The sequence below is a fragment of the Hyaena hyaena genome, unplaced genomic scaffold, assembly GCF_003009895.1.
Source record: "Hyaena hyaena isolate Hyena2069 unplaced genomic scaffold, ASM300989v1 scaffold_357, whole genome shotgun sequence".
In the NCBI taxonomy this organism is placed as follows: domain Eukaryota; kingdom Metazoa; phylum Chordata; class Mammalia; order Carnivora; family Hyaenidae; genus Hyaena; species Hyaena hyaena.
Genome location: NW_024080990.1, coordinates 670,735 through 687,680, shown reverse-complemented (window position 1 = coordinate 687,680; position 16,946 = coordinate 670,735). Strand labels below are relative to the sequence as shown.

The 16,946-nt window shown below is 34.5% G+C and overlaps 1 protein-coding gene across 2 annotated transcripts in view; it reads left to right on the top strand.

Moving 5' to 3' along the window:
- CDK14 (cyclin dependent kinase 14) overlaps window positions 1–16,946 on the top strand; it is a 562,594-nt gene that overhangs the window by 268,592 nt on the left and 277,056 nt on the right. For both annotated transcript variants that reach the window (XM_039250036.1, XM_039250037.1), the window contains exon 7: window positions 3,154–3,216. In XM_039250036.1, coding sequence (XP_039105967.1) covers window positions 3,154–3,216 — 63 coding nt within the window. The remainder of the gene's footprint in view (window positions 1–3,153; window positions 3,217–16,946) is intronic.

The following is a 16,946-nucleotide window of genomic DNA, read 5'->3' as shown; positions in this document are numbered from 1 at the left end:
AGCACTTAATAAATCTTATTTATACAAAATTAGCATTAAATAATTCTAAATGGGTCAAATATATAATAGTATGAAAAGTTTGTACCCAACATCATTCCACTTCTTTAATTTGTTAATTTTAGAAGCTCACATTAATAGATGTACTTATGGTGAACTATTTTTTTTCTTTCCTACCTTTACCTTGTTTGGTATTGTTTTAATCTTTTAGTACAGTATTGAATTCTGGTACCTACTGTCACTAGACTTTATACATCTCTGGTCATAGAGCGGTTGGTTTAGTTTTCCCCACGTCTCCACTGTTTTCGCCTGCTTTGACACTGCAAACTTAAAGAAGGAGTGGGAAGCATTTTATCTTTTTCTTTGCTTGCTCCAGGGTAATTTATATCTGATACTTGAAGGTTTGGAAGATTTCCCATTAAACCAATCTGAACTTAGTGCTTTTAGGTATAGCTCTCCAATTTCTGTTTCTTATAGAATCAATTTTAACAGTTTGTGTTTTTTCAAGAGATGTAAGTTTTTATCTAGATTTCAAATGCATTGGTTTAAAAATGTGTATAATATTGTGTAGTTTATCTTACTGTATGTTTGTAATATATTTTTAAATCTTCACATTTTTAGTTGTGTCATTTTTCTCATTCTTAATGTTGGTTACATCTTGATAAAACTCTTCACTTAAAGAATAACATTTGCCATGGTTTGTTTTATTGGGTTTAAATTTTTTAAATTTGCATATAGTTGACACACAATGTCATATTAGTTTCAGGTGTACAACATAGTGATTCAACTTCTCTATATGTTCTGCTGTGCTCACCAGAAGTGTAGCCCTTATCAGTCACCAGATCTTGCTACTGCAGTATCATTGGCTGTATTTATTATTGGGCTTTTCATAGAAGTAAGCTTCTGTTTAATTGATCAAGCTTGTTATTTTCTAGTTTCTAATTAATTAATTTCTGCTATTAACTACATTTATTCCATCTATTTTCTTTCTATTTGTTGTGTGTGAAGGAATGAACAAATTAGATACAGTTCTTCTCCTGTGGATTTTATTATATAATGGGCAATATCTTAAATAATACCTTATTTTTGTAGATCATGTTGTAGGTGAGAAGTACTTTCTCATGTACTATTTTATTTGTTCTTCAAAAGTCTTCTTTAAGGGTGGTGTTAGCCTTATTCAAACGGAGAGAGGAATTAATAATACAGAGTTACAGAATGGCAGTTTGGCTACCAGAATTCATTCCTCAGTTTACTAAATGCCTGATATCAAACTTTTATGTAGTCACTCAGGAAATACTCCATGGAACTCCTGTTTTAGGGTCTTTTTAAAATGAGCTATGCTGTATGTAAAACTATTTCTACCTGCATTCAGCTCTTCTCTGTGTTTGACATTTTGCTGGGCCACAGAGGCAGTACTTTCCAAATGAAAATAGTTTCTGTCTTCATGGAGTTTGACTTTAATTTGGAAGCTAAACACCTTGAGTGTAGTCTAAGATAAAGGCAGTATTGTGTTAGAACACATCTAAGAGCATTTCTTCTGTCCTATCGCCTTTCAGTTGGCTTCTTTCATTCTCTGTTCAAGTGTAACTTTTCCAAAGTCTCTACACCACATTAGAGCGTGGAGCCTTCAATCATTATCCAGTACTGTTCCTAAAATACTATATAACATACTTTATTATAATTATTGGCATGCCTGTTATTTTGCTTTTGTTTTTGCTTTTTTTCTCTTTCAACTGTTACATTTAATTCTGTGTGTTTAGTGAATAGTGTTGCACCTGGAACACAAGAAGGACCCAAGAAGTGCAAGATGAATAATGAATGCATGCTAAATTTTCTTCTGTATCCTAAGTAGCACCAACCTGGCCTGCAGTAAGGAGGTCTGACCTAACGTCACCATTGCTGTAGCAAGATTCTTGAATATAACATAAAACTCTAAATTCTTCAATAACTGAAGCTTGATAATGGGGCGTAAATACTCATGTTCAGTGGCTTTTCCAGAATGATAAAATGTTTCAATGTTATAAATCTTAGAGTGCCCTCTAATAAGAGAAGAAAAATTGGAATAGCAACTCTACACGTTTTTTTTCAAATTTCTATACAATTCATGATATAACAGAATAAGCATTAAGAAAATAAATACAATTGTGAGCAGATTGAGCTGGGGATATTTTTAAGAGTAACAGCATAACATGTTACTTAGAAATATTCCTTTTAAGTTATATGTTGTGATAAGCTTGGGTGTTTTATGTAAATATTGAATCACTAAACTCTACACTGAGACTAATACTATACTGTATGTTAACTAACTGGAATTTAACAAACTGAGGGCTGAGGGGGAGTGGGGGAGAGGGGATGAGGGATTATGGGCGTCAAGGAGAACACTTGTTGGGATGAGCACTGGGTGTTATATGTAAACCAACTTGACAATAACCTATAAAAAATGAAAAAAAAAAAAAAAACCCCAAAAGCAAGATAAAAACTTTTAAAAAAGTTATACTTAGATATATTTGTCTAAATTTATAATTTTCAAACTATTTCTAGTCATTTAAAATATATTTTTCCAGATACATTCAGAAGTTCTGAAAACATGAAAATTACTTTTTGATGAATATAGTTATGAGAATTTTAAATAAATCCAGTGATTAATTTTGCTAGAATGATATATTTGTAGTATTCTCATCTCATACAAAGTAAATAATCATAACTTGTGTTGCACTTGAAAAACACAAGATAATTGGCAATGTAATTGGTTTAGTGTGTGTTATGTATTTTGGTTTAGTTTTTTTCCGGTATGGTACACATATTTATAGTTAAGTTTGTCTTTTTCTGTTTTTTTTTCTGTTTTATGGTGGGTTTTTTTGCTAAAAAATATATTTTCAGTGAGGAGCGAATTAGGCACTTAAATCATGGACATGAATTTCTTCTAATACACAGATATGTTTAATATAAAACAGAGCCTAACGATAACGATAATGATGCAATTGTGTTAAAAACGAGGGGGTGGAGAAGCATTCAACTACATACAATGAAAAAATCCACCCACTTGTCTTATATTTGCTTTGTTCAGAAGGCAGTAGTGACTTTGAAGTAGAAAAATATTGATTCATCATGTTATAGCCAGAGGGATGTTAATACATTTTCCCTTTTTTCTTCCAGCACACTGATTTATGTCAGTACATGGACAAGCACCCTGGGGGGCTGCATCCAGATAATGTGAAGGTAGGAAAAGATCTTTTTAAGCCAACGGTTAGCATTCTTTATGTGCATTTTTTCATCAAAGTCTAATCTCTCTTCCATAACTTAAAAAAAATTGTGTAAAAAAGAGAAGTGATACTGAAGTGAAGTATGCTTATTGCTTTCTTTAGTGATTGAAACCATGTTTAAACATGAAGTCTTTTCACTGGAGTATTATTATTTAGATTTTATTCTATTTTTGTTTCATAGAGAAACATTTGCTAATAATAAGTGAGATCCACTGGAATTCTCTTTTAACACTGTGTTTAAGAGAAGAGAGTTTCAGGTAGCTCTACCTTGGAACTTCATACTAAAGTACCAGTAAATTTCAATATAAAATATTATGATCAAAAACGTTATGGTGAGTTATGGTACATATTTTTTCATTTATATGTACAAAGACATAAAAAGTGATTTCCTACTGCTCTCCTTCATTTGTTTTATTACAAAATGGATTACTGTGTGTCAAAAGAACTAAGTTTTTCTAACATCTGATCTAGCACCTATCTTGGAAATTGTCTCAAAATTTCACACTTCAAACAGGAGTCTCTTTCTTGACATCTATGAGTCAGAAGATACCAAAGTTATATCTGATGGTATAATGATGTGCTCACATTTTGTAATTCAAATGACTACATTTCATGATCCTGAGAATCAACTGAGTGCTATGGAAGTATGTAAAGAAAAAATTTGCCCATTTCTTTCCTTTCATTATCTTTTGACACCACTCTGCAATAGGCACGTTCTTTCTTTTGTACTTTTCTCCTTGCTTGTAAAGGTATATATGCACATATGGTGTCTTGTGTGTGTTTATTTTGCTCTATAAAAATAACATATGTTATTGTATGTCATTTTAAAATATATATCATGGATATCCTTTAAAGTCAATATATGATTGTAGTTTAATCTTTCTGAAAACTGCATATGAGTCCATAGTATGAACAACCTGTAATTTTCAACTGCTTCTTATTCATGGGTCTTGGCTTCTTTCTGGAATGTTGCTATTGTGAAGAATTCTAGGGTAGATAATAGTATAAAACCTTTACATTCTTACTTCTCTTGTATATCTAGTTAACGGATTTTTTTACTAAGAGACAAGATTTCAGCTTTAATGACGTTGACTGGAACATTTGCCCACAAGGTTATAAATTATAGGAGGACTGTTTTTCTTTACTCTCATGAGCATTGGCCATAACCAATCATTTTCATTTTTGCCATTCTGATAAGTAAAATTGAAATACTTTTTACATTAGTGTTTTCTTGGCTGCTAGTGATAGTGTCTTTTCACATGTTTCTTGACCATTTATAATTGTGTTGCATGTTCTTATATATTGTCTGTTTTTCTAATGTTGATTTTCTTACTTTTAATAAGTTGCAGGAACTTGTTAATATTTGTGGCATTCATGATGAGGATTTTCATGGAGCCAGTTATGTTGTATACTTTTTTTTCAATTAAAAACATTTTTGTAATGGTTATTCATTTCTGAGAGACAGAGACAGAGTAGGAGTGTGGGAAGAGCAGAGTGAAAGGGAGAGACAGAATCTGAAGCAGGCTCCAGGCTCTGAGCTGTCAGCACAGAGCCCGAGATGGGGCTCAAACCCACGAACTGTGAGATCATGACCTGAGCTGAAGTTAGACACTCATCTGACTGAGCTACACAGGCACCCCTATGTTGTATAATTTTAAAATTCAGTAACTTTTAGTATCTCTGAGAAAACATTGTGTTTTAGACAAATAATAAAATCAATATGGTACTTGTAGTCTTTCGTTTCATATAACTTTTTTGTTGTCGTTTTTTGTTTTATTGATAGATATCTTTTAAATTGTTCATTTTTCTTCAAAATCAGTATCCATTGACATAAGCAATTATTTAGTACTTAAATTTTTAAAAATATTTTATTTGTTTCTGAGAGAGAGAGACAGCGTGAGCAGGGGAGGGTCAGAGAGAGAGGGAGCCACAGAATTGGAAACAGGCTCCATGCTCTGAGCTGTCAGCACAGAGCCTGACTTGGGGCTGGAACCCACAAACCATGAGATCATGACCTGGGCCGAAGTCGGACGCTTAACCGACTGAGCCACCCAAGTGCCCCAACAATTATTTAGTACTTAAATTGGGGAAGAAATTTTAACAAATGGAAAGACTTGTTTTATTAATCCTCCCATGCTTAAGTCCAACTCCAAACATTGATATCCTAACATGAACATAATTTTGTTTTTTTTTTTCTAAACATTAAAACATTTTAAGTTGTCTTATTTACACATTAAATGGTCTCTTCTTAGGGTTGATTGAGTTCAAAACCAATAGTACAGTACATCCTTACTCTTGTTTCCTACTTTAACCCTGGGGATCTGTAGAGAACCCAATCAGTGAGACCTTCAGCTCTAGGGGACCCAGGGGGCCCAGCTCTAGGGGGCTGAGCCTGCCAATCTCAGCAAAAATCGACATCTACTCTGAGCAAACTTTGACTTCTTGATTTCCAAGTTCAGTGACAGGATTGAGATTAAAGAGCTGACTAAACCTTTTCAAAAAGAACCATGGCATCACTGAAGTTTTATTATCCTTGCTTGGTTTTCTCATCAGCCCTCTGTGTGTCATTAGTTATGGGCCAAGTATTGGTTGGAAAATTTTGTTGGTGAAACAAAGCAAAAGGCTTATTCCACAAAACATTGCCATGTTCACCATCATCAGACCAGTGTTATTGGTGATTTTTTTTGGCATTTGCAAGTTCTGCTTCTTTCATTACATTTTGTTTTTCCTTTATCTCCTAGTGGTCTCAAGGAACTTAATTTCTAGGTTTCTGTTTTTCAGTAACTAGTCTGAACTTGAAATCATGTTTCAGTAGCTCTTACCCAAGTTTAACAAGCTTTTCTCTCATTCCATGGTCATTCATTGTACTTCAGATACCTAGTATTTGCTACCTGTTCTCAGCCCTTTTTGTGCCATGGCAGTAAACATGGTTTAATAATTAGTGCCTTCCTAGGCTGTGGTGAGAAACTTAATGGTGAATTCATTGTGTAGTCAGTATAGAAATAATGTCACAGAAATTAGATGGGACACACACAGTGAGTCTGCATATTAGTCATATAGAGCAGGAGTTATACCTACTCAGAAGTTGTTTGATGTGATTACAGGTTGATGCCCTATTACATTTTTGCCTTTAAAAGAGAGTGATGTGGTTTACCTCTTCTTATACCATTTAGAATAACTGAAAGTCAGCAAAATGTATTGATGTATGGTATCCCTTCACACAATACTAATGAAATCTTGGCTCCCTGAGGATTTGCCAAAATATACTGGACAGTCTCACTTCTTGAAATATTTAGTATATTCAGTAATTATTTAAAGGTCTTCAGACTTGGCGCCATGGCAGTCACCTGCAAAACTTTAAATATATATATGTTCTCTCTTCTCTTCCAAATTCAGAATAAGATTTAAAATTCCCTTTAAAGAGAGAGAGGTAGCCATTTGCTCAGACCCAGTGCTGAGAGCCCAGGGTGGCTCCCATGACCCACAATGTCCCCTTGCTCTTCCTGTGACCCTGCATGGCTTTACCTGTGGAGCACACATGTGCTCGGTAGCAACCCTGGCCTGTCACCCTCTCACAGCCATACAGCCTGCCTCTACTGCTCTTCACTCTGCAGGTAGGGTGATCACTATGGGCAGGGGCTGAGCCAGTAGGTGGGGATGGGGAAAAGCATGAGAGACTGGATCTGGCCTGTGATGCTTCAAAAATAGGTGTCAGATCCATGCTTCAAGGTAGAAAATTGTAAGTGTCTTTTGAGGAGAATCTGATCAGTCCAAGAGAACAGACCTGAAGAATCCAGGCAACTCTGCAGTGAAGACCCCCTTTGACAAAAGTAACTTGGAGGAAGCAAAGTTGTGTGCATTAAATTAGAGAAAGATAGGAAAGAATACATCAAAAAATTATCAATACTCTCAAAGATCTAGAAGAACTATAGTATATCTATAAAACAAGAATGATAAGTTATTTTTTAAAAAAGGAACTTAGTGAACAGAAGGTTGCTTTACAAATTAAAAATATGATGACAGAGGGTTGCCTGGGTGGTTCAGTCAGCTGAACGTCTGACTCTTGATTTCGGCTCAGGTCATGATCTCACAGTTTGTGAGTTTGAGCCATGCGTTGTGCTCTGTGCTGATAGTGCAGAACTGGCATGGGATTCTCTGTCTCCCTCTGTCTCGGTCCCTCCCCCACTTGCATTCACGCATGTGCTCTCCCTGCCTCTCAAAAATAAACATTAAACAAATATGATAAATAAAAAATAACAAAAAATGTGGATGATAAAGCTAAAGAAGTTTGCCAGAAAATAGAGTATAAAACACAGATCTGAAAAATGAAAAATTATCAAAAAAATATCAGAGGTCCAATCCAGGGGTCCGACTTCTGAATAATTGGAGAAAATGTGCAGGAGGGAATTATTAAGGTAATAATTATTTAACTACATTTTTTCTGGCTGTGGTGGATGTGAATTTCAACATTAAAAGGGTCCATTAAATGTCCATAACATTTAATGAAAATAAACTGACAGTAAGATTTGTTATTGCAAAATTTTAGAACACTAGTTTTGAAGAAAAATCCTACAAAAGGAAACAGCCTTACTGTGATAGAATTATTGTGGTCTTAGACTTTCCAACAGCAACACTGGAAGGGAGACAGCAGTGGGACAGTGGCTTGTAAGTTCCTATTTAAAATTATTCCCTCAGGTTGCCTAGCTGGCTCAGTCAGTAGAGCATCTGACTCTTGATCTCATAGTCATGATTTCATGCCCTACATTGGGTTTAGCACTTACTTAAAAAAATAAATAAATAAAATTATTCTCTCAACCCTATAGTTTATACAAACTGTCAATTGATTTTGAAGGTAATTATTTTCAGATGTTCAAAGATTTGAACATGATACTCACCATGCATCTTTTATCAGGAAGCTACTTGAGGATGTACTCCACTAGAACTCAGGGTATAAACCAAGCAGAGAAGAAAAGGAAACCAAGTAACAGAGGCTACCACAGGAGAGAGGTGCAGGAGATTTTCAGGACAATGCTGAAGAGAATCCCAGGATGACAGTTATGCGTCAGGCCGGGAGAGTGATCCACTGATCAGAAGTTTCCAGGAGAGATTTCCAAGTAGAGGAAATTTTTAGGTAGAATACCTAATGTGTTTGAGCCCATTTACAAGATGGGAAAAGAGTTTGTTGTTGAATTAGCACTAACTGCAAAGAAAATTAACCAAAGAAAAACAAACCAATAAACAAAACAACCAGATCATCACTAACACCAGGAAAACCAAATTATTGCACGGCAAGGGGCAGGGGATAAAAGTATTCATAGTAAACTAAATGGCTCAGGTATAAAGAATATTTATACAGTCGTAATGATTTATATGTTAATATTGGTATAATTAAAAAAGAAAAATACCTCTTTGGGTGATTCTGCTATAAGCAGGCAAGCTCCTTCCAGAATTAGTATCCTAGAAAGGGTTTTTTACTCTGTCCAATGTTCTCCCTATACTGCATGATTAATACATTAAATTACTGCAATTAGCTTATTATTTAATTTTATATGCACTCAGTCACATAGGTTTATCATCATTTTCATACTGAAGATATTACTTTTCCCTTCTCTAAGGGTATGGGAAGTTAAAAAATAGAATGCAGCTTGTTAATGCCTGTGTTTTGGCATCTGAATTGCAGTGCACGGAAACAGACGGCCCTTATTACTATGTTGGTTTCCATGGGAGGCCACTCACCTAATTATGCACTGGCTTTTCTTCACCTGCTTAGACACAATGCCCTCCTCCAGGGTTACATTTAGGATCTGCACTGCAGGTGAAATTATTCTCAAAGTAGTCTGACTGTGACATAGTAACAGATGTCCCAGGGGTATTTCTATTTGATGTATTAATGTGTTTTTTTTCACGTGGTGATATTTGTTGTCACTTAAGTCTATGAATGCAAAATGAAGAGCATAAGAATAATATTTACTAAGTTAACAGCTGTTCATAAGGCTGAGCTAGATGTTAATTAAAAAAAGAAACAGTTGACCTAAAATAAGACCTTGTAATGGTTCTTTATAAATTTAAGGAGATATGAAAATCAGGTGAGATCAACTATTATGTTTAAAAGAACATGCTCTTTAGTAACTCCAAAGTTCTATGTTTGCCTAAATAGCTTGTAGATCATTAAATGTTTGGAATGTCATAAATACTGAATATTCATTACAGTGAACAGAAGGCATATACAGTGATCAGATCTTTTTGTTTCTAAATCTTGCAATTTTGACTTTTGGTTTCATTATTGGGCAGCATGAAAATATATGTAAGGCATTTGTCTTGGATTCTAAAAATGTATATATTTTTGTTTAGATTTCATATATCCTTGTTTACGGTAATAATGTGGAATGTCATGTACCTAAGAATTGAGATTGTTCTTTAATGTGAATCAGATAGAATTTTAAACTTTACAAACATGATAGATCATTGAAAAATGAAAGAGAAAAGAACAACTGAAATGATACATAATTTGTGATTTCATAATAAAGTATAGAATATTCTACAGTAATTTTATTCTAATTCTCAGCAAAACAGCTGTTAAAGTTTTGTCTTTCTTGATGAATATTCTTTGTAACAAAAAATAAACTCATAACAAAAATTGTCAATGTTAACTAAATTTCTAGAATCATTTGCTATTTTGCCCACAAAAATATATCTATTCTCAATATGACATTGTGAAATAAATATTCACTATTAACTAATGGTTTGTTTCTTAGCATAATATCAATTTTAGACAAATGGTAATTTTAGCAGTTAATTACTTAGAGGGTAATTTAAAATCTCAATCAAAAGCCTGAGGACATTGTCCTTGTTATAAATATTTATGATGATTAAAGGTATAGCAAGCAATTGCTAGAACATAATTGGTATGTCAGAAACTGGTTAGAATTTGGGGGGAAGGGTAGTTTATTTTTTCCCCCATTAAGCCATTCACTATAAATATTACTAGGTTTTGGCTATCACTGTTGAGTTGAATGCAGAATTTGTGTTAGTTCTTCAATTTATAATTTTCAGTGATTTAAAGATTGATTATTGAGGTAAAGAAAATGACCATAATGGTCTAAATTTTACCCTTCATTCAGTATTTCATGTGTTCTTTAAAATTTGATAATCATGAGAGACTGGCAAAAATTAAGGTTCATAAAAAAAGATTAATTGATGCTGTCTCCAGCTGATACCTAGAAATGTAGATGCATGAATCTTATTACCATGATGACATTGGATCTTCCTGTATTTTTCTGTAATGTACCTTCATATCCATGTTATCTTAATGGCTTTGCAAGAAGATTCCTTGTAAAAAGCATTTGCATTTTTTAAACAAAATTGTTTTGGATAATCCAAAATAATCCAAGTGATTATGAATACTGAAGTTTATTCTCTGAAATATCTGACATCCTACTTCATATAGCTGAGTTTTATTTTTTATTTCAATATCTATATTAATTAAAAAGATATGAGGATCATTATGCTTGAAAGATTGCTATTTTCCTTTCATAGTCCAAGGAACAAGCAGGTGTATAACAGACAGAATAATGTTATGCCAAATTAAGACTGTCTTATACAGATGGCACCGAGAATTGATTCCTAAATGAGACTTCTAATGTTCAGATAGAAAATCAGATAGCACCTGATTTTCTCCATATTCTGCATTAGAGCTCTTATTTAGCTGGTAATGATTTCCTGCTATGCATTACTGTGACTATATCAAGCCTTTTCTCATTCTGTATTTTGGGAAATAGGATTATTTCATGAGGCCATTAATGAGTGCTTTGGCCTCAACACCTTTCCAGGTTTCTTTTGAACATCTTTATCCTATTTTTATAATAACAAAATAATCTTCCATATCTAGAAAGGGAAGGATTAAGAGTAAAAGAAAGTGATGCTTCATTGATTCACATTGTGCTGGACGCTCTAAGCAGTGAATTTCTGGTTAATATGGGGGCCGCTTTCCACTGTTCAGATCATGTTTTTTTGTATCTTTGTCATCATATGCTTGCTTATCTGCTTGTAACGATTTGGATCAGACAGAGGAATCAAGGCAGGTAATTGAACAACAGACTCTTTCTTAGAAGTGCATTAAAACCTAGATTGAAAAGAAATCACTCCAAAGATTTATGAAATACAGTCATTAAAAGTATGCCATATGATATTTTGTAAGATGAAAAATAATTGTAAAATGGAATTATTCAGCTTGAGGAGTACCCAATGGGAATACACCCTCTTGGGTTTTAAGCTTAAGCCATTCACCTTGCCTCCCTCATTTAAGGCTTAAGATGAATCCTGCACTTGACCTCTTTGCATGTTTTCCAAGACAAACAGGAGGACCCAGGAGGGAAATCAGCTTGAGTAATAGAGTTATATACACACTACCAAGGATATTTCTAATTTTTTGGACAGGCACAGCTTTCATGTGGCTAGCCAGTACATCTCATTGATGTTTTGTCATAATGCATCCATTCCTATTATTTGAGACCTTTCTGAAATATAAAGAGAGGTCTGTTGATCACTGTATACAAATTCAAAGTGTTTCCTGCATTCCATTTGAAATTTATTTTTGTCAGTGCTATAGTTTATACATATATGCTTTCTCTAAGACCCTTCAGCTCAAGGTTTATCACCTTTGCCAGTTTTTCAGTCTGCATCTCTCTCACACTTTTTATTGTAATTTTATTGTGTTTTTACCTGAAAGCTGGGACCCCTCACTCTCCTTCACCCATTTTGCCCATCTCCCCACTCCCCTCCACTCTGGCAACTACCAATTTCCTGTTTATGGGTCTATTTCTACTTTTTTTGTTTGTTTGCTCACTTGTTTTGTTTTTAGATTCCACATGTAAGTGAATCATATGGCATTTGTCTTTTACTTAGCATAATACTCTCTAGGTCGATCTATGTTATAATTTTTTATAGCTGATTAATATGCCATTGTATGTATGTATGTATGTATGTATTTTTACTTCTTCATCCATTCGTCTGTTGGTGGACACTTGATTTGCTTCCATATCTTGGCTAGTGTAAATAATGCTACAATAAAAAGTAAGGATGCATATATCTTTTTGAATTAGTATTTTCATTTTCTTTGGGTAAATATGCAGTAGTAGAATTACTGGATCACACGATACTTGTATTTTCAATTTTTTGAGGAGCCTCCATGCTATTTTCCATAGTGGTTCCATCAATTTGCATTCCCTCCAACAGTATACACAGGTTTCTTTTTCTCCACTTCTTGCCAATATTTATTATTTCTTGTCTTTTTGATTCTAGCCATCGTGACAGGCATAAGTTGATATCTCACTGTGGTTTTGATTTGCATTTCCCTGATGATGAGTGATGTTGATCCTCATGCATCTGTTGGCCATCTGTATGTCTTCTTTTGAAAAATGTCTTTTCAAGTCCTCTGCCTGTTTTTTAAGTGGGTTGATTGGATTTTCTGGATTTTATATGAGTTCTTTATATATTTGGATATAAAGCCCTTATCACATATATCATTTTCAAATATCACCTTTCATGTCAGTAGGTTGCCTTTTTGTTTCATTATAGTTTCCTTTACTGTGTGGAAGCTTTTTATTTTGTTGGAATCCAAATAGTTTATTTATTTATTTTTTTTGTTTCCCTTGCCTGAGGAGACATGTCTAGAAAAAATATTTCTATAGAATAATGTCAAAGAAATTACTGCTTGTGTTCTCTTCGAGGAGCTTCATGGTTTCAGGTCTCACATTTAGGTCTTTAATCCATTTTGAGTTTATTTTTGTTTATGGTATAAGGAAGTAGTCCAGCTTCATTCTTTTCCATGTAGTTGTCCAGTTTTTCTAGGATCATTTATTTGAGACACTGTCTTTTTTTCATTGTATACTCTTGCCTCTCCTGTCATAGGTTAATTGGCCATATAAGCATAAGTTTATTTCTGGGCCATCCCTCTATCTTTTTAAAAAAGATATTGGGGCTCATGGGTGGCTCAGTCAGTTGGGCGGCTGACTTCGGCTCAGGTCATGATCTCGCGGTCCATGGGTTCGAGCCCCGTGTCAGGCTCTGTGCTGTCAGCTTGGAGCCTGGAGTCTGCTTCAGATTCTGTGATTCCCTCTCTCTCTGCCCTTCCCCTGCTCAAGCTCTGCCTCTGTCTCAAAAATAAAATAAACATTTAAAAAATTTAAAAATATAAAAATAAAAACGGTATCAATTGCTATTAAGACAATTCTTGTTAAGTTAATATCTCAGATGTTACTTTAGGCATTAAAACTATTTTAAACTTCATTTATTACCTTTCATTGTGTTTAAAAAAAGAATACCTGTTAGTTAGAGGAGAGTAGCAAGCATGCATTCACAAATGAAGTTGAGAAAAACTTGTATTTTATGCAATTTCTTTTAGTTCTAAAAAGTACATATCAGGTCAGTTTTGTAACTCTGAACTATATCGACAAACAGAAACCTCATAACAATAGGCTTAAGAAGATTATATTATTCTAATCTCTTGAGACAACTGTTTCAATTTTTCTCTTGGAAAATTATGTTGGGTAACTATTTAAAGCCAATAGCTTAAGTTTGACCATCCTGTTTCTACTTAGCTAGGGAATATTTCTAATACTAATTTTAGGGTGTTGACCAACTTTTTAAAGGGAAAATTCTCATCCTCAGCCCTACCAACTTGCTTCATCATATACATAAACCCCAATAATATGGAAAACTACTTACTCTTATAATTTCTTTCAAGGAACTTAGCAAAACAAAGATCTGTCTTTCAATCCCTATTTGACTCCTTGTGAGTATCCCAGCTCTGGTTCCCATGGCTGCAGTCTGCCCTCTTAAGGCAGGTGTCTCTGTGTCTTGAACAACACCTTGCTTGATATCTACCATTGCCCTGGTAGAGGCTGGAAGAAAGGGCAGTGTGGGAGGACAATTTACCTGGTGTGTTCAATGTTCTCAGAAAGTGTGCAAGATCTTTCCCCCAAGCGCCTGCCCAGGTACTTGCAATTCTCATTTTTGGAGTTCTTCCTCTCCAGAAATGTATCCTCTTTAGGAATAAGATATTAGTGTTTAAATCTCTTAGACAATGTAACTTAAATAGTTGTTACATTTTCTGGAAATGATAAAATGTTACATATCTCAGTACCTTGAAGGAGTGGAAGAAATGATAACAACATTGAATGAAAGATCTCACAAAGGATAAAAAGTGGCAAGACTAGTTCCCCCTGCTACTCAGATATTCTGAGAGCTGCACCTATTTATAGTACATCGCAAAAAAGTATATGTCTACAATCTGATACCTGGACATGAATATTTGTGTTTTACACTGTACAGTAACACATTTCACACTGTCAAGTGTGTACAAAGTGACGCGGAAATTCTACCATAATACTGAATGTCCAGGGTTTTATTTCTGTCTCCCTTACATCTCTGTGTAACATTCTAAGTATTCTTTTTAAAAATTTAACACATCAAACTGCAATGATGTTTTATAAAATAGAAACTGGCACAAATTCTGTACATTTTATTCAAAATTAGGATTTGGTATTTGCACACTTGAAACTCACCTAAGTGGAATGAATCATGATGAATCATACTGTGGCCTTTAAAAATCAAAGAAGACCTACTATTGTAATGAAACCATTATCTGATGTATATTACAAAATATTTTGACATTTATTAGGTATTTCGGGGTCTCAAAGTTTCTAATTATTTTTTATCTCTAGAAAGTTTGATGTCTGCATAGCCTATGGTTGTTTAAACAATACAGTGTTAAACATGTAGCATATTATTTGAAGTATTTATTACCCATATACAACTTAGGTCTATTTGCCATTGTCATATTTTTCTAGGCTTAGATTCACACAATATATAGCTACTTTAATCAAATAGTACACATACTTAAAACAAAAACAATACACAAGCAGTACTGTTAATTGTGAGTATCAAAGTAAGTCAAAAATGGGTTCAAATATTAGCATTACCTCTTACTTGCTAGATGTCCCTTTGGCCAATTCATTTAATTTCTCTGAGCCTTTGTTTCTGTATCTGTGAAATGGGGATAATAACATCTATGAGGCAGAAGTGTTGGGAGGATTAAATTATCTAAATGAGTGTAAAACACTTAGCACAATGTCTGTCATTGTAAGCACTTAATAAGTGGTATTTATTATAGCTCTTTTATTTGCAGAGTCCCTTTCATTTCTGTTTTCATAAAATTATGAAATGATACAGTTCATAGCAGCACTCTCCACAATAGCTAAAACATGGAAAGAGCCTAAGTGTCCATCAACAGATGAATGGATCAAGAAGATGTGGTTTATCTATACCATGGAATACTACATGGCAATGAGAAACAATGAAATCTGGCCATGTGTAGCAACATGGATGGACCTTGAGGGTGTTATGCTGAGCGAAATAAGTCAGGCAGAGAAGGACAAATATCATATGTTTGCACGTATAGGAGGATTAGGAGGAACTTGACGGAGGAACAAGGGGGAGAAGAAGGGCGGAAATGGTGGGGGAAAGGGAGAGAGGCAAACCATGAGAGACTCTTGAATGCTGACAAAAACTGAGGACTGATGGATGTGGGGGGGAGGGGGGGATGGGCATGGAGGAGGGCACTTTGGGGATGAGCACTGAGTGTTATGTAGAAACTAATTTGACAATAAACTATTTGTAAAAAAATAAAAATAAAAAAAATTATGAAATGATACAATATTGCAATGTGAATAACAGTTAAGTCATTTTCTAGATGAGAAATTTAAGATACAGAGATGTTAAGCTCGGTTCCCAGAAAGCAAAAAAGAGTACATGAACTAAGTGTCTTTGGAAGAATTGGTTGTGTACCATAAGGCATAGGGTCCATTATTAATAGTTCAAATAAGCCCTCTGGAAGCCCTGAGAGATTCTAGACATTCCTTAAAGAAAGTTGACCCATGACAATCTGTAAGATGTTTAGTGTGCTTAGTCTCATATTAAGTGGAACCACATATATTAAATAATACATGCATTTCATACCATTCATAAAACCGAATGACTCTAACCACTGAGATAAAGAACATCTGATCACACATCTTTATAATTTGAAAGGTGTGGGGGGTGGGGGGCTTATAAACTTGCTCACCGCCAGCACCCGTAATTCTTCTGAGTAATAAAACATATTGAATCCAATAATGAGTACTTTTTCCTGACTTAAAAAGTTTTGATAAAAGGCCTTATCTTCTTTTTTGTTTGTCTCATCCACTAAAACCCTAAAGAGCTTCATAAGGGGATGGATGAAGTATTAAAGGCTATTCCTAAGAAGTGTATACCATGGCATTGAGAATATGAGCTGTTTCCCGCTGGGGATGACAGGAAAACTGGGCTATAGATAGATCTGCTGCTGGCAGAAGTGTCCCTGTTCATCAGATCATTGCTATTTATGGCATTTTCCCAGTGGGGTTTGTACTGCAGAAAGTGAACATATTCAAACTAGAGTATAAATCCTCAGTGATCATATTGAAGAGTTTGGAGGAACCTTCTTTTATAAAGTTGAATAGAATATCCTGAGGTGACAGCATATTCTTAGGAAACCTTATGGCTACTACAGTAGAAAGATGGGAAGAGAGTTTCACATCTGTTGGTAATACTTAACAACTTCAGTACCTAAAGCTATGTTATTAATTACTGAAAAGATTTTAAATAGCA